This window comes from Carassius carassius, chromosome 21 (genome assembly GCF_963082965.1).
Source record: "Carassius carassius chromosome 21, fCarCar2.1, whole genome shotgun sequence".
Lineage (NCBI taxonomy): Eukaryota > Metazoa > Chordata > Actinopteri > Cypriniformes > Cyprinidae > Carassius > Carassius carassius.
In genome coordinates this window covers 16,407,747-16,427,329 of record NC_081775.1, presented here as the reverse complement: position 1 = coordinate 16,427,329, position 19,583 = coordinate 16,407,747, and the positions used below count along the sequence as shown (strand labels likewise).

Sequence of the window (19,583 nt, the reverse complement as noted above, 5' to 3'; positions counted from 1 at the left end):
AAAATTCTTAGCAAATAATTAATGGGAAAAATACTTCAGGAACCAGGGATGGCCACTGCTGCACTCTACGGTAAGCAAATTAAGAAAATGTACAGCCACAAAAAAAAAAAGTTGTTTTTAATTATTTTTTATGTCTCGCTATAAAATGGCACCTCTATATCTGAAGAAGATGATATATAAACATGATTTGTGATATTTTGGTATCACATAAGTGTTGCCACATGGAGTGGTCTGATTTATTCCATGTAGTATTCTGCAATTTCTAATGAAGTTAACCACAAAAAAAAGCTATTTACGGTTTTCTATATATACCAAAAGCAATTTAACTCTAATTTGGTGCTAGATGAGTGTTAATATTGGATGCTGAATGCAACTATGTGTCAAAAATCTCTGTCTCAAATCGTTAAGTATCAAACCTTTAGGGGAACTGGTGCATTCTTTCACTGACACAAGCTGATAGAATGACAGTGAGATTGAAACACTAGCCAAAATACGCAGATGCCATCCAAAAGCAACATTTGCATTCTGGCTAAAGGAACAGAGAGCTCTCATGCAGGACAAGCTCACCTGAGACAGAATGAGCTGCCCGTGGAATTTTCCCACAAACACTTTGAAGAAGTCCAGGAACTTCTCTTCGCCAACCTGATCAGCCAGAAACTTCAAGAGGAAGTAGCCCTGAGAGAAAAGAGAGAGAGCAAAAATTACACAACCCGAATCTTCCAGCTGTCCCAGAGGATTTTGCGCTTTGAGTATTCAGACGTACCTTCAGATAGTGCACCTGCATGAAGGGTTTTTCTGGGTTAAGGGCATGTTTTACTACTGATGCACCAGACTCGCTTACTTCCCCCGTGTTCTCTTTATTAGGCCTGTGTGAAAATACACAAACATATGCAAATACACAAACACCATGAATCAGAATGTGGTATTGTAAGGCAAAGTACTTGCATCTACAGCACCCTGCATAGGAATACACTTACATCAGCATACATAATGACCTCCTAATAGTTTACTAAGTGTATAAATAATTGCATTCATGAAACTATTATGTCCCGGATAGCTTCTCTGTGCAAAGAACTATAGATTACAGTAATGCTCCTTTTTTATGGCTCTTTGGTGCATACAGTAAGTGTACACTGAGATTAGTTTATGATATGTGAAGTCGTGAGACACAAGGTGCATTTTTTACCACTACCTTATTTGTTTTTACATAACAGTTCAAGAATAACTTTGAGTAATTAAAATTTCAGACATAATGTTGCCAATTACTTTGTGTACATGTTTGCGATGAAAAATCTATGAAATGAAAATAGTTCCAAACCAAGTCAAAGCAGAATTGCCTCTGCACATTTAATTCCTGAATAAATTAATGTTTTTGAACAAATCGGTTGAATGAATGATTCGGTGACTCAGCTAGGCTGCATCCAAATATGCATACACATCCCTACAAAATATAAATGCAGATTACATTCATATTACACACATTTATTTTTTATTGATCATACATTTTTATGGTTGTGAAGGAAGTACTTATTTTCAAAATAAGTACCAACTCAGAGAGTATGCGATTTGGGACACAGCCCAGGTTTTTTTCCTGGTTGAATGAAGGATTCAATGACTTCTTAATAAACACTTATTAACTAACTTGACTACTCTATGTAACCTCCATAAAGAGTCACTAAATCCCCTACAGTCTGTCTGCAGCCCTCAGTCAATCAAATTCAAGAAAGGTTGAATAATTTCCAATGAATCTTAACATGAATTGGCAAATCTAGATATTTAAATGTCTCCCAGACACTTTTGATATTTTTAAGTATCAGACAGGCTTCCTTCTAACGCCTCAGACCGATGGAGTATTTCCTCCCTATGGTCAAAGGTACTGTAAATTGCGAGAAACAAACAGAGCTTTGAGTGCTGGCCATCTCTGCGTGTGATGACGACCTCGGTTAAAACTATTGATCTTCTTTGGGAGATTAACTGGTCTTGCCAATAAAAGGCTCTTGTAAAGATTTGATCGATACTCAAGTGCCGCTAACACAGACAACAGCCGTTTTGTTTTATCTTTTTCTTGCAGACAAATGGGCGTGTAGCTATATGTGTGCAGTGTTTTTCTAGCCATCATAACCTGCTTTAGTTCGTTTCTTTGTGTCACAGATTTGATGGTGATAAAGAGCAGTATGATTGATCATGCTCTAATGCCTTATCTCTGTGAGCATGTGCCCCCAGTGCAGGTCTACACTGTCGAATTCCACAGAGAAATAAAGCAAGATCTGGGAAAAGGGACAGATGCCTTCCCATATATGGAGATCTAGTCTATGGAAATGAGAAAAATGGTTCCACTAGTTAAGCTTATTCAGAAAAACTTTAATAAACTAAATCTTTACTTTTCTTTTAGGTGTTCTGAGTGTTCTGGTTGCACCTTACAAGTCTCTATATTCATATACATACAGTATGGCTCAGGTCATCATCCTATAAAGTGTAGAGACTTTTTTCACCAATGTTATTGTCCAAATATAGTAAAAAATAATTAAATTCATACAGTTTATTACATTAATGATAAATAACCAATTTTTTTGTTCATTCTTTATTGATCCTCCTCAGGATACAGTTGCAGGTCTATTGGAGTCAAAAGTCTTCAGCTACCTTCTTACTGTATTTGGGAAACTCACTTGTGCTTGTACATTATTGATGCTTACATTTGGTTCCCCTCCAAAAATAAAGATCAACGTCTTCCTTCCTCTCTCTCTCTCTCTCTCTCTCTCTCTCTCTCTCTCACTGTATGGGAGAGAATGATAAGGGTTAGCTCCTTTAAAAGGCATGCATTATTCCTCCTGGTCACACAGGCTTTTGCATGTGTGTTTGTGGAATAGCCCACAGCAGCCCAGTGAAAAGGGTGAGAGGTATTTTTCAAACACAATAGGCAGCCTTTCATTCTAGAAGGATTCATAGATGAATGAAAAAATAAATGGATATTCTCAAGTGTCAAAATCAATAAAAGTTATTTAAACGTCTCCCCTATGTCCACTCTTTTTGGTTGATGTCTGAGTGACACGGTTGAATGAATGTTTAGTCTCGGCACAACTACAACCTTGGTTATATAAAAATAATAGTCTATAAATAGATTTAGTTGTTTTTAGTCTATAAATATAAACCTTTCACTTTTAACAGTTTCTTGGTAATCTATGCAAGAAGGCCTGTTCACAGAAGACAGAAGGATGTTTGGTGCAAAAATTTGCTGCAATAAACACTAATTTGAATAAACGGCTGTTACATTGTTCATACCGAAGCAAGCATTCATTTGCAACGAATAAGATTTGCGCTTTTGGTCAAATGCCCAGAGCTGCTGCTGTTACATGCTGACAAATTGCATTTGAAAATTAGACCATATTTTGTAAAAACAGACCTTTAGATCAAAAACATACTTAAAGCAAGAATGGCCTTGGTGTTGCAACAGTTAAATCTTTGAAAATTCTTTAGATTTGAAGAACATGTTTTCCATGTCATATTATTACTTGCTGAATAGTTTACAAGACAGGCATTTTACCAGACTGTCTGAACATTTTATCCGTGAGATTATAGTGGGTGTGGGCCCCTCAAAGCAAAGGAAGGGCCAGACACATGCTGTCAGGTGCATCTTCGAAACCTGCTGGTATTGTGACAGCTGAATTCCTGACCAGCTCTATCATTCTATCACACATACACTCATACTTTCTCACTGTTAAAAGTTAAGCCGGTTAATCTACTCCTACCTCAAACCTACATAACCTTCTGTGCTCTTCATATGAGAACATAACATTACATCTTATATCAAATAATACTCTTGCATTAACATGCTCAAAATTATTCTGTGCAGAGTGAAATGTCACAGCTATTTCAAGTTTATAAATCTATCTTGAGAGTGCCTGGAAATTTGATTGCATATATATGTGTGTGTGTGTGTGTGTGTGTGTGTGTGTGTGTGTGTGTGTGTGTGTGTGTGTGTGTGTGTGTGTGTGTGTGTGTGTTTAATATACTGTTTCCAACAGAACACTCTATAACCACCGGCGGCGCCAGGGGGGGTCTTGCGGGTTCTCAAGACCCTGCCAAAAAACGCCTTAACCCCCCATTTGACCCCCCACCCTCTTCCTGATTAAAAAATATATATATCCGGGATAAAGATCCAAAAATGTTTCTCTTAAAACTACGCAGAACAATAATAATTAATTATTATTTCGACATTTATTCGTACACTGAACCGAGAACCGGTTCTGTCAGACGTGTCTGATTCGAGAACTGAGGAGCTGATGATACTGCGCATGTGTGATTCAGTGTGAAGCAGACCGACTCACAGCTCGTCTGAACTGAACTGATTCTTTGGTGATTGATTCTGAACTGATTCTTTGCTAATGTTATGAGAGCGGGTAAACCGAAGGCTTGAATCATCGCCAATGACATTACATCGAGTGCAAAAGAACTGGTGAACCGTTTTTTTTTCAACTGGTTTATTTGATCGAACTGTCCGAAAGAACCGGTTCGCTTGAGGACCTGCCTCTTTGCCCCTTAAGTGCCCTTTTGTCATAACAAAATTTCCTCAATTTTTTTTTGTAATAACATGCCCTTTTGGGAATGCCTGCCCACGCCCAATCATAATATTAGTACAATTTATTAATAATAATTTAGCCGTAAATAAAATGACCAACATGATGACCTTTCACCTGGCGACGATTCCTCACGCCGCACACGCGCATTTATTAATTGCCAGAGGATATTTTCAACACCATGGCAGCTGGTAAGTGGTGTTTTTATTCTCAGCGAAGTGATTTTGATGTTTATTTACTTATTATTATTTTACAAGAATGATGTGATGTGAGAACATGCAGATATGTTGTTTATACTGCTGTGTGTAGTCTGTAGTGTAGAAGTAACACTAGCGTGCTGTTTGAGGGAGAAAAGTTTCACAGGCATCAAAGGGTCTGGTCTTTTTTATGTTATTTGACTAAACTATTATTGTATTACAGTACTTATTTATTTTTAACATGTAAAAATAATTATCACAACACTGGTAAGGCTCATTCAGATTTTCTCATTCTCTGAATTATCATCATAAAAATAAAAAACAATTCAACAATTCAAAATATAACTATATTTTAAATGTGAAGCAAATATATATATTTTTTTCTACAATAGCAACAGTGTTTACAACAGCAAGACCACTTTAGCCTGTAAACTCAATAATATCTCTCTGGAAATAAATGTAAAAATATCAATGTCAATAAAAAATGCATAATATACCTGACATCAAAGTGCAGTACGAAGGATATGAATAACAAATGTAGCCTGTCATTTGTTTACATTGCAAAAGTGTTCAATTTTAGACAACTACAACAGTAATAATAATATTAATCACTATATTCAAGTGTATAATTTTTTTAATGTTTTGTATTAATATTTAAGGTGGACTTATTGATTAGGTGCAAGAGTAGTAGTGATGGTTAAAATAATAGATTAATGCTGAAATAGTAAATTGAGCCTTGTTCCTAGATGGACAGAGAGTGGAAAGTAATAGATCAGATGAGGAGATGGAGATAGAGGAAGAAAAAGAGGGAAATGTAGAGGCACAAGTGACAGAAAGAGATCAGGTAACAGCAAGCCAGGAGACAGAGGCTGGTGAGAAAGAGGAAAATGTAGAGGCACGAGCGTTTTCTATAGTTTTTACTATAACCGCTGTTCTTAATTATTCTGTAGAAACAGAGAAGAAAAAGACATCAGGTTGGGACAATTTAAGACATTTCAGTTTCTAATCCCAGAGCTATTATTATTTTAAACTTAAAATTGTCTTCTCTATTGTTTATTTTTCAAAACTGCATCAAAGCATTTGCTGCTGTATCAACACATAATCATTCATTCCATATCTATACGCGAATCAGCAAGGAATGCATCACAATATATTGCTGTATTGATATTTTGAACAGCGCCATTTAAAGCCTTGCTCCATGTGCCCCTTTTATACTTTGAGCACCTGCCCCTCCAAAAGTCTCTGCACGGCCCTGTTCAGAGGGAGTGTCAGCAACATTAAAAAAGTTAACCACTTAAGTCATTTGTGGATTAATGCGTATTGGAGAACCGTTTAAAACGATTCAGTTCTATTTGGTGAAACTGCTTTGTTTTGAACTCTCTCACAACAGACACGGAAGAGAAGACGATGCTGAATAAAGTCGTAGTTTTTGTTATTTTTGGACCAAAATGTATTTTCGATGCTTCAAAAAATTCTAACTGACCCTCTGATGTCACATGGACTACTTTGATGATGTTTTTCTTACCTTTCTGGACATGGACAGTATACCGTACACACAGCTTCAATGGAGGGACTGAGAGCTCTCGGACTAAATCTAAGATATCTTAAACTGTGTTCCGAAGATAAACGGAGGTCTTACGGGTTTGGAACGACATGAGGGTGAGTTCTTAATGACATAATTTAAATTTTTGGGTGAACCAAACCTTTAAAGTTTGAGCATATTGTTTGCAAACTGCAATTGATTAATTAATTAAAAACAAAGTAGTTGATATGCTGTGTTGTTTTTGTTGTTTAGTAGCAGTAATATGCAGTTATTAGCCGTGTCCACTGTATTTTTTGTTGGTTTTCATGAGACCCCCCATTGCCCCCCCAATCAAAATTGTCTGGAGCCGCCACTGTCTATAAAACTCTCATTGCTTTTTAGGACCCAGACTTTACGTTTGATTTAAATAAAAAATTGACATGTATTAATATCACCATGAATTAGTTCAAAAACATGACAGACTGAATAGGAATAAAGTGTGATTTAGCTGAACAAACGTTTTATCATGTTTGGTTTGGACAAATATTAGCCTTAAAGGTATCGAAAGTGCTTTGTCCTTCCTTACAAATATTGCTGTTATTTATTTATTTATTTTACTGTATTTATATCTATTTCAAATATATTTTAAAAATGAATGCAATTTAAAAGGAATAATTTATTCCTGTGATTATTCTAAATTTTCTGCAGCCATTACTTCAGTCTTTAATTCAAGGTTTATAACAGTTGTGCGGTTTAATATTTCTGTGGAAATCATTAGATTTTTTGATTAGATTCTTTGATAAATAGAAAGCTCAAAAGAACAGCATTAATTTCAAGTGGAAATATTTTGCAACGTTTTAATTAGTCATTTTTTATCAATTTAAGGTTTCCTTGAAGAATCAAAGTATTCATTTGTTAAAATAAAAATGTAACCCAAAATGTTTGAATCCTAGTACATACAAGAAATACAAATGAGCGAAGTAACAAAAGATGCTTGATGGAAATTCTATCAGTAAAGGAAATCTGTTGTTTGAGATTGCAAATTTTGATAAGAATATTGTGTATAAAGACGTGTTAAGACCAAAACTGCTCTTAAGAGTGAACTTTAGGTTCTTTTGTGCAGATGATGGAATAACGAAGGTATACAGACTGAGTGATTGGCAGAGGAGGAAAGCAAAAAGGTCAATCATACCGGAGGACCTGCAGCTCTTCTTCAGAGTTCTGTAACTCGTCACTCAGTCTCCTCCAGCGAAGAAGAGCTTTTAACTGTCTCTGCTCTTCAGCCTCTCTACAACCCAACTGAGAAAGACCACAAAAAAAAAGAGAACAAGCAAAATCTAGCAACTGTGAATGAAATGAATTTAAACACAAAGCAAGCAACATGGGGTGGGGAAAGTTGAACTTTTAAGGTGAAGTGTGGAATTTCTGCACCATTGGTTAAGCCAGTTTTGCTTTTGTCGGGCTGTTAAGGATGCTCCAACAAATGAGCAATGTTTTGATAGCGCCACTGAGTGCCGTGTTTACACTCCATCAGGGAAATCAACCTATGAATGACCTGCTGATAGCGGCCTCTGGATATTAAACTGGGAGAAGAGAAACTCATAGAAAACATCAATAAAATTACACACTTCAGCTTTAAATGCTGCTTGTTGAAAGATGTATTGGAAACATTCCATTAGCACAACAATAGTTTTCAATTCAGAGTCGGCGAACACAGATTATAAATATATTCTGAATGATCTGAAGAGCTGTGTTGATGTGAAGCACAATCACACTCCACAATTGCGAGTTTGTGACTCATTATTAGCCATCTCTGTCATTACAGGAAGTGAAGTCTTCCAGTTAATGCTGAATATTTCATTTCAAACTCATTTTATACTCTTAACAGTCAGCATGTGGTCTAATATGTGTGTGATGAATATCGGTAAACACACTGCATTTAGGATTTAAAGGGATAGTTTACCCAAAAATGAAAATTCTGTCATTAATTACTTACACTCATGCCAAACATGAAAGACCTTTGTTTATCTTGGAACAAAAATTAAGATATTTTTTATGCCTTCTAAGAGCTCTCTGACCCTCCCATTGCTACATTTCTGAGCCTTAATTGTGTTAGGATCCTTGCTGTCAATGGGAGGGTCAGAGAGCTCTCGGGATGCATCAAAATATCTTTATTTGTGTTCCGAAGATGAACGAAGGTCTTACAGTTTTGGAACGCGATGAGGGTGAGTAATTAAGGGCAGAATTTTCATTTTTGGGTGAACTATGCCTTTAAGATGCTTTTGCTGTTCCAATGAGCCAATCTTAGATTAAATGGACATAAGCAGTCAAAGATTCAACTTTATCACAATACCTTCTGAACATGGCTCCAGAATACATCCTCTAAATAAGTGGCAAAACCCTCGCTGATCCATTCTTCGGTCCAGTCCCGTGCTCCAATAGCCAGCCCAAACCAAGAATGAGCAATTTCGTGGCACAATCTTGCCCCACAGAGATTCCTCACACCCGTTAGCACGCTTTGAGACAGGAACACGATATGAGGACTAAAAAACATGAGAAATCACAGTTTATTTTCTTATGTAAAGAAGAAACTTGAAAAACATTCTAGGATTGAACATCATGGTTGTATTTGGTCTACTAACAAATCACTGGTTATAACATTACTGCGGGTGCTGAGAACTTGGAGCTCTGACTTCAGCTCTGATCTAGTTATAACATGTTATAAAACTCAGCCACCCTGAAAGAACATCAAAGTGTGGGATTTTCTCTCCTGTAGACGGACTGTCGTTAAGGAGGTGGAGCTCTCAGCCAAAATGAGGCCTGTTTGCTGCCAGTTGATTTCAGAGTAGCCACCCATGCCGCACCCTTCACCAAACAATCCGGCTGCATTCGCTAATAGCGGCAAATTACAAGAAGTAAAAATGTCGTCATATGTTACTGAGATAAATTCCACTACGAAATGTGCTGAACGACAACACTGTAAGCTGGAAAAAATGTCCACTGGAAGATAAGGCTCTTTCTTTCAACCATGTAAGAAAAAGAAAAAAAAAACATGACCTCAGGATTCAGACTGCACATAAAACCAGATGAAATATGGTATTGTTTGCCTCCTCAGCCGAAATTACCTTGAGTGACCTTTTCAACCAGATAGCTTTGTGTGTTTCGTACAGCAAATGGGCTGTTATCAAGACCATGTTCCAAACAAAGTTCCTACGAGTCAGGAAAAACAAACCCGTTTCTTTTGTGTCCTAAGGCTTCAGCTCAGCCACATAATGCTTTTCAAATGTGACACACACTGCCATAGATAGCCGCAAGCACTTTTTTCCCCTCGTAAAATGAACCTGATAAAATAATTTGAGAGTTTTATGAATGTCTTTTTACCTTTTGAGCCAGACATTCACCTTGCCTGGGTCTGGAAAGTGTTTTTTTTGTGTGTTTTTTTTCCCATCCTCACCGTTGCTGTCTTTACACAATGACCAAAGCAACCAGCAGGAAATCAATAAAAAAAAGGTTGGCCTTGACTCTTGAGTTGAAGGTGGCAGGCATGCCTTTCATTCACACTGTTATGGCTCCCTAAAGTCATCGATATGTTAATTTAGCTGGATTCTGTGTGCCCTAAAAGTTTTCTCTAAAGTAGAGCTAAGGGACTTAGAAAAAGCCCAGTCTCTGGATATAGATGACAGAAAATGCCCAGCGCTGTTAAGGATAAGTGTTAAACAACAGAATCTTGTTCTTTAAAAGTGGACACTGCCAAATGCCAGGAAAAGGGATTTCTTCAGCAGCTACAGAGCCTCTCTTTCACATGTGGAGCACCCGAGTCTGTTTACTAACCATCTGATGCATATTTCTCTCAAAACGTAAAGTAGTTTCCCACTATAGCAAGCTTTAAACTGACTGGCTAACATGACACTACCAAGAGTAAGAGGACCAGATTTTTATCAGTCCAAAATCATGTTGGCAAGATACCAGGTTGACACAACAAATGATGAAATAATCACTGGATCTGCCTAAATTTGCCAAATGGAAAGACAGACGGATAAATGGATAAATTAATACTGTAGAGATTGTGGGAAGTGAATTAAAGTTCATCCAAAACTGAACTACACAGGTTCTCCTTTACGGCACACACAAGCAAGCACATTAACTGCACATATCAATAAACCACTGCAACAATTCTTGGAAGATATCTTAACAGAAAGAGGAATCACGTTCTTTCATCCAAGAACAGGATATCACCACCTGCCCTGTAATTACCAGAGGAAACACTGAAAGTGGAATGTAATGGTTCATATTTCAAAATATCATTATACTCCTCTCAATGAGGAATGTCAGATTCAAGGAGGAGAAACACTTGGTGGGAACAAATCATTTCCCCATTTACATTCAACCTCATTGTTTATTTGTACCCTGTCTAATTACATTTTCTTTTTTTCGGTAAAACTGAATATACTATATAACAAGAGTTTAAACTTAAGAAACACAAGGGAAGTCACAAGGGAAAATGGCGGCGGCGTTGCGGAAGCGCTGCGTGCGGAGATTGTGTGGTAGGGGTTGCCTCTTATTACATCAGAAAGGCCGCCTATCGCGTGGCAAAACACACTTTTTGGCAGACACATCGTGTAGTGGGTCTACCGCTAAACATTATAAACGAAAGATCTTGCAAAGTATCCATAATGCACTTTTCACTCTGTTGCTGCTAATCACCATCTCACTACCTTTGCGAGTCTACCTGTCTGGAGCGACACATGTCAGCCGTTCAGACCTCGGAGATCAGTGGAAACATCGGATGAACTGGTCCGGTGTAAACCGGGCTCCTTCCAACTACACAGTGAGCATTGGCGCCGCATCCCTGCGCTATAATCTGTTGGGATTCTATACAGTCTACTCGTCCGTGCTGAATCAAGGGAAGGCCATGTTTGACCAAGGTAAACAAACCACCAAACGGCAGAGACTCACCACTCCGGCTCGAGGGATTCATGGCATTCTACTGTTAATACTGGTGCTGTCAGGGGATGTCCATTTAAATCCAGGACCAACTACCCTGAAGGCATCACAAAATAACGGAGCTGAGCTTCTTTTTGAACCCCGGGTAACATCATCCTTGGAAGTGAGTGACTATGGAATATCTAACGTTACACCCGGCGCCCACGCGGTTTCATTTGCCATTGATTTCTGTGACTCTATGACCGACACACAACCAGTATTTGAAGTGGCCATTGAACAGGATTCAAAATCTACAAGCTACCCGACATGTCGGAATCCTGCAGTGATAAAGCAGCGAGGTTCGTACTTATTTCAGACTGTTAATCACGCAAAGGTCGTATGGGATCCAAAATTGAAACCCAGAGGACTATTTGGGGGACACTTAAACATCAGAAGTGTTGTTTCAAAGACTGAACAATTGAGACATTTATTATTAAATTCCAACTTGGACTATCTATGTTTATCGGAGACGTGGTTACAACAGTCAACCCCAGTTAATGTTTTCTCTGTACCGGGGTATCAGTGCTTCAGACGAGATAGAATTGGGGGGAGAGGAGGAGGAGTATTGATATACGTCAAAGACGACATTAAATGTGAGCGCATTCTTTTTAAAGCAGCAGATACATTGGAATACGTTGCTTTAAAAGTCGCATTGTCCCAACAAATGTATTTTACTCTAATAGGATTCTATAGACCTCCATCAGCAAATGACACTTTTTATGATCAACTCATTGATATGTTAAAAGAGTGTAATCTTAATAAAGAGCTTATTCTTATGGGTGATTTTAACTTAAACTGGGCAGACAAGGGGAAGAGGAGAAAACTTAAAACAATTACAGAAAAATATAACTTAAAACAGTTGATCAAAGGCCCAACTAGAATTGCAAAAAATTCAAGTACAGTGTTGGATCTTGTCTTCTCTAGTAGACCAGAGAGGATAACAGAAAGCTACAATCTGATCACTGGGCTATCTGATCATAATTTGACGCTTGTAGCAAGGAAATTAACTAAAAACAGATTTAAGAATTTAACATCATATCACACAGACATTATGTGTCATGTACCTAAAAGTAAACAACCTGCATTTGACAGTGAGTTCGATGGTTTGGTTTGGGATGATATTCTGACAATAGAAGATGTGAATCATGGTTGTGATTTATTTACAACAAAAATTGAATTTTATGGTGAAGGTCAAGAGAAAACTCAGAAAGAGAGTCAATCTACCTTGGTTTAGTGACAACTTGTGGCAAATGATGAAGTGTAGAGACGCAGCCTTAAAAAAGCTAATAAGTCTAAAAGAGATACAGACATTTTAATTTATAAAGGACTGAGGAATAAAGTGGTTAAGGAATTGAGATTAGCCAAATCACGCTTTTATCTTCAAGTAATAAATAAGAGTAAAGGTAATAGTAAAGAAACCTGGAAAAATATTAATAATCTCATAGGGCGAGAACAACTTCATACAAGAGATATACAGCTCAGATTTCAGGATAAGAAAATTGAAGAAAATTTGGAGATTGCTTCTATCTTTAATTCTTTTTTTATTGAGTCAGTACATGAGTTAGGAAATCATTTTAAAAAAAGCATTCCTACTATACATATTAATAAAGGACAGGGTTTTAATTTGATGACAACAAATGAAGGACAAGTTAAAAAGATTATTGCTTCTTTAAAGAATTCTAAAAGTATAGATGCTTTTAACATGGATAGTATGTTAGTTAAGAAACATTCAGAGACTTTACCCACCCCAATTACACATTTAATTAATTTTTCAATTACGAACAGCTGCTTTCCTGAGAACTGGAAGCATGCAGTCATCTCACCTATCTTTAAATCAGGAGACTGCTATGAAGCAAGTAACTATAGACCAATAAGTATATTACCAGTATTATCCAAGGTAATGGAGAAAATTATCAAAGAGCAGCTGACAACGCATCTAGATAACTGTAACCCTGGTTTAAATCCAATGCAATTTGGCTTCAGGAAGAGCTATTGCACCGAAACAGCCGTTTTGCACTTCACAGAAAGAGTAAGAACACAGCTTGATAAGGGAGGAGTTGTTGCTGCTGTATTCTTGGAGTTGCGCAAAGCCTTTGATACAGTAAATCATGAGGTCCTTATTTCAAAGCTTTCTACTTTTAACTTTTCAGCACAAACTCTAGCCTGGCTCTCATCGTACTTATCAAATAGAATGCAGTGTGTTAGAACTAAAGATGCACGCTCGAGTTATATGAAAAACACAACTGGTGTGCCTCAAGGATCTGTATTAGGTCCTTTACTCTTTAGTCTTTATATTAATGATCTTCCACAGTATTGTCACGGTGTTGATATACAATTATATATAATTATATACACTGTGTTGTACACATATGCAAAAACTGCTCAACTAGCGGCTGATAAATTAACTTGTGCCATGCAAGGCGTTGTTGAGTGGCTTGAAGAATCCTGTCTTACATTAAATATTAACAAAACAAAAGGTATGTTCTTTTATAAAAATAAGCGGCAGATTCAAACTGCAGACATTTTTATTAAAAATGAATTAATTGATATAGTTACCGACTTTAAATCCCTTGGTATAATTTTAGATTCGAATCTTAACTTTAAGAAACATATCAAGAAAATGAAAAAAACTATAAAATATAATTTAGCAAACTTCAGACAGATTAGATCATCCCTCCCAATGGATGTAGCCAAAGTGTTTATGCATGCTTTAATTTTCTCACATATTTCATATTGTGTAACCTGTTGGGGACAGGCCAGCGAATCTGCCATTAGACCTCTAGAATCAGTATATAAGCAAGCTTTAAAAATCTTTGATAAAAAGCCATTTCGATACCACCATTGTAAGATTCTAGAGAAACACAATCTATTGAGTTTTGTAAATTTAATACTCTTTTCTAACTTGACTCTAGTGTATAAGATTCTACATGGCCTGGCCCCTGCATGCTTATTGGTTTATGTTCACACTCGTTCTGCGATTTCTGTCAAATCTATTAGAATAGCGTCTATTTTTGATTGTAACATACCTTATTGCCGCTCGACTTTTAAACAATCTGCTTTTTCTTTTAAAGCAACCACACAGTGGAATGCACTAACAGATGTTACAAAAAGCTGCAGTTCCATTAAGAGTTTTAAATCCAAACTGAAAGTTTCTCTGAAAAACAATCAAATTTGTAATCACTTACATTGATGTGCTACTGTTAAATTGTGTTTTTTTGTATCTTGTGTGTGTGTTTTTCATATTTTATTTATTTTTTATTTTTTTCTCTTTTGTATTGGAGGTGGGGGGGTGTTATTTGTATGGACTGCAGATGTAAATTAGCCTAATGCATCAAATGGAAGCATGTATGTTAGAAATTGTACATGGTCCTTAATAAAAAAAAATAAATAAAAAAAATTAAACTGCTCAGAGAGATAATCATGTGGATTCAGTATTACTTTATTTTTGATTAGAAATACACATTGCTTCATTTGGACAACTTTAGAAGTTATTTCTCAATATTGAGATTTTTCAAATAGTTATATATCTCAGCCAAATACTCCTGTCCTAACAATTCATACATCAATGGAGCTTATTTATTCTACATTTTATTTAGGAGGATCCATTTTATCAAAAATTGGTCTAATCTTTCCATTGACCTTATTGAGGACAAAACCAGAAAGGCAAAAGTGGTCATACACGCAAATGAGATGAAAATTATGCAGGTATGGAACTATATGAGGGTAAGTAAATGATGACAACATTTTTAGGTGAACTATTTAAGAACGCAAAACCCACTGAAACTCGATTACAACTGTGCATGTAAACATTAACTTACTGACTTGAAACTGTCATCAATGCATATTAGACTCGAAGTAAGTTCTCTTCTAAACTACAACATGCAGTGAAATAAATAAAATAAAAAACACTAAAGGGCATCGACCTAGTTATACCCCTGAACCCAGATCATTAACCACTAGGGAACATTCAACCCCCAATGAGAAGTCTATGAGCTAGTGCTGTTTCAGACATTCAGAGCCATATTTATCATCACCTCCCGTCCCGTCTCCTCAAAGTGGCTCTACTAATATGCTGGCTGCACTCATTCTTTCGCTTTGTCTCTTATTTAATTTCCCACTCTCCTCAGTCTGATTGCATGAGCTTATTATAGACGGAAAAACCTGGAAGAATCTCGCAGAACAAAACTGATCTACCACAGTCCCTTTTCTTCCTGGCTTTCAGGCTTTAATGGGTGGTATTCCTGTCTAGACTGTAGATTAGGTTGTTGGGCTGCAAAATGAGGTGTGATTCTCTCTGTAGGCCCTGTGGGGCTCCTTTTGCATGCCAGTCCTTTTTAGGGCAGATCACATGTGTCAAACATGAAATCCTAAGAATAAATACCCACACAAGAGGCTGCTGCTGTGGCGAGACTATCAGGATTTGTAGCATACGCTCCATGAAGCAAGCACAGCCTGCAACAGATCACCACAACAATGCAATCCATATGTAGACGTTCTACCAACCATACGAGTGGGAAATCTGGAAAAGAGACCCTCGCTCGCATCGCTGACGATGTTTATCGCGGAGTGCCTCATGGCACCATTTTAACTTGATTGCTCCACATTAACGTTTCTGAGGCTTGCTGAGGAGTGTGCGTAAACAGAGCCGGAGGCGCTCATCAGTGCCAGAAAGACCATCCGGACTGAGAAGCAGCAGCAGATGTTTATGCAAAGCATACAGTGTGCGAGGCCCCATTATCTGAGCTTCCTTCCAGTGTTCAAAGCTATATTATGAATGAAGTCACTGGTCGAGATTGCAGATTTCTGGCATGTGTGGAATGCAGGACACAGAAAAGACAGCATGAAATCAAACTTGACCCTGTTTGCTTTCTTAATACAATTGTTTATTTTTGTAAGCGTTGATAAAAATATATAAGCTTATTTCATGACCGAAACCACTTTGCTTTTCAGCTGATGTCATCAGGCTCACATATTTTTCAGTCTCCTCAGCTTTACCGACCATGCTCCATTGTACTGTTCCATTTTAGCATCTGTGCCACTCAGCTATAGGAAGCACAAAGTGCAATTTCAAAACCTTCTTATCTGGAATACAATACAAAATAAAAGACTAAAGAAAAGTAATTTGTGGCTTAATCAATGATGGTCAAAAAAACAAAACAAAAACACAATATTGGTACATAAAGTATATACTGTAAATACATAGAGTTAGGGATGTAACAATGCACTGTTGAAAACTGATAAAAAAAAAGAATAATATGTATATTATGTAGCAATTTAAATTAATTAAATGAATCTTGATGTGAATTTATCTCTACAGAGAACGGACTTCATCGATGTTTATATTAGAGATGCACGATCATGATTTTTCATGGCTGATTCCGATACCGATTTTTTACAAGCAAACTGGACGATTCAGGTACATTCCGGATTTCCATTTTTTCTTTTTTTTTCTTTAAGCAACAAACAAGTAAGTGTGCATAAACAAGATGTTTATTTGGTATTTAATAGGCCAAAATGGCTTTTGGCTATTGAAAACAATAACCATAACCATCTGAAATTAACGGCAGTATCTGAACAACTAGACTAAATTTAATACAAACACAGATGGTACAGACATCAGCATTTAGCTTTTGTATTTGAATTGGGTTGAAACTACATAGAACTGGCCTTAAATCAAAAGATTAACTGTAACCATGTGAAATTAAAGGCAATAACTGCATAGTTCTACAGTCCAAACAACACAATCAACACACATTCAATAAGATGTTTCTTAATCAGCGTTCAGTATTTGTTTTAGTTTTTAAATTTGGTTTTAAATTTAAAGAAAAAAGGTCTTTACCAGTGAGACTAAACAAAATTATGCTATATAAATACATTATTCCAAAATGTTAAAATCAAATAATGTTGGTGCGAATAAAACAAAGATGCAAAGTGTTTCATTCATCCAATTAAAAAAAATAAAAATAGGGTAATGATTAACATATTTTTTTACTTGAGCCAATGAAAAATAAATAACTATTGTCTCAAGTTAAAAAATATAGATGTGAATCATTACCCTAAAAATGTTTAATTGAATGAATGAAACATTTTTTTTCAGTGTGCTTTTTAAATAAAATTAAGTCAATGTAATTTTAAGGTAAAATAAAAATAATCATCCTATACAGAACTGACGTTTACTTCTGGCTTTTCAAACGTGTATGTAAGTTCTACTTTACAAAAAAAAAAAAAAAAAAAAAATCAGGAAAAATCGTCTGAAAAAAGACCAAAAACCGGCCGATTGCCGATCGCATATTTTAAGCAAAAACTGTCCGGTTCCAATTTATGGCCGGTCAACCGGTGCATCCCTAGTTTATATGGTATTTTCTTTTCATCTTGCCTCTGTATAATGTATATTTATAAGGGCAGCACTTCTTTGTTTACAGCAGCAACCAAGGAAACGCTGTACTGCCGCTGTTCCATAAGAGCCACCTGCTGTCAGAGAGTGAAAATAGCATTTTTATTCAGCCTGGTTACTGTTATTTTTATTTATTTATTTATTTTTTTCAGATATTTTATGCAGCATAATTTAACAAAACTAGTCAGACCATTTTTTTGCTTCAAATTTATACAGTCTTATTTAAATAAAAACTGCTCTTCAAATCTTTGTGATTAAAATGCAGTGCTTGCCTCTAATTTTAAATAAAGCACAGGCAAAGCCTCATTCAGAGAGATTACTATTTGATTTGGGATTCGTTTTAAAATTTCAATTTAATTTTGTTTGTTTTTTTTACCATATTTCAATTTCACAGAGAAATATGCAGCATTTTGTCTGAGAAATAAAAGGACACCTTTTAGCTTGTCTAAAAACCTAATTTTGTTCAAAAAAATCATGACAAAATAATTTTGTAAAATCAGTATCGTGAAATCAATGTCATGAATCATATTGCATTGGAAGTTCAGTGAATCGTTACATCTCTACATAGAGTGTATCTGTATTAATGTAATATTTTATTGTTGCAGTAAATAATGAAATAATATTTTGAGTGTGTGCTCAAATGTGTGGAGTGCCAACAGCCTACATACAATAAAGTCTATATTAATTTTTCTGGTTAACAACAGTGTCAACATATCTTGCTTCTGAACACTTTTGATCATCTCTCTCTGGGTTTTATCCTGACTCAACGGGAAGGATAATTAGTTCAAATCTAGCAATAACACCCTGTCCTAGTCTGCTACAGACTTCTAAAGATTCTCTGTGCTTAGATTTGTTATATTTGTGTCTGGTCGGAGGTCTGAGGGAAGAAAGGCGGCTTTCTTGGCTTGGAGAATCAGATTAAATGCAATGGCAGGCGCTATTACAGTGTCATCGAGTGATTCAGTATACACATAGCAGGGACATCTGCCCAGTCTTTGAATGGGCTCATCCATTCTAGATTTTTGTATGGTAGATGCTCCTCCAGGGATGCTGGGTAATGGCTCCCCACCTCACACTTTGCTCTAGTTTACCAGCTTCCACTGCCACTCCTACTGCCTTAAATCAGCCCCAGGGCCAAATAAACTCTTTCTGTGCCATACAGATTTGATTCATTTAGACGCACATCCTGTCTCACACAGCAATATCTATTTGTTTTCCTATATGGCCCATCATTTACAGTGGAGAATATGAGTCTGGTCTAAAACCACACCAAGGAAGACAGTTTTTTGGAATGAAGACATGGCAAGTAAATAGAAGTATGACTCAGGCTGGACTTCCAGAAAGGGGTTAAGTTTTTTGAGACCGATAAAGCAAGGGTAACGCAGGAATGTAGTACTAATAACAACCTGCTTGCTAAATCGGATGCTGCTTATTTACATTTAAAGAAAAATAAGGAATTTGCAGCACACATAGATCCAGATGGGGAGATCAGGAAACTGAAAAGGCGCCTAATGAAGTCAAAACAGCCTAATAGAGACAAAAACCGTAGAACTATGTCTGCCTTTTAAACATGCTTGCCTGTTCTCCAGGTGCAGGCATGCTCTGAATTCCTTCACTCGCGGTGGCTTTTGTGCACACACAGCCAAAGGAGGGACAGAAAACCCTCTCTGTGGACTCTTGGCAGAGAAAAACATCTCATCCTTGACAATTTGATTAACAGCTGTCTTTTGTGCCAGAGTTCCCCTGGTCTGAAAGACGCTCTCTGTCACACACTTCTTAGGTTACTCAGCAATCAGAGAGGAGTGAAACAAGAAAGTGAAGCGAGAAAGAGAGACGGAGCGAGAGAGAAGAAAGAGCGAGAGAAAGGGCTATTTAAGTGGTGTTATCTCAGCCTCCCGAGCTCCCTGGCTAGC

General features: G+C 36.8%; 1 protein-coding gene across 2 annotated transcripts in view; it reads right to left on the bottom strand.

The window, feature by feature from the left end:
• Nucleotides 1-19,583, bottom strand: part of aopep (aminopeptidase O (putative)) — an 83,261-nt gene that overhangs the window by 52,303 nt on the left and 11,375 nt on the right. The window contains exons 6-9 of one of the 2 annotated variants that reach the window (XM_059503517.1): nt 8,647-8,836; nt 7,486-7,592; nt 764-866; nt 568-675 (exon numbers count right to left, since the gene is read on the bottom strand). In XM_059503517.1, the coding sequence (XP_059359500.1) occupies nt 568-675; nt 764-866; nt 7,486-7,592; nt 8,647-8,836 (508 nt within the window). The remainder of the gene's footprint in view (nt 1-567; nt 676-763; nt 867-7,485; nt 7,593-8,646; nt 8,837-19,583) is intronic. The other variant, XM_059503518.1, reaches the window with a different exon arrangement.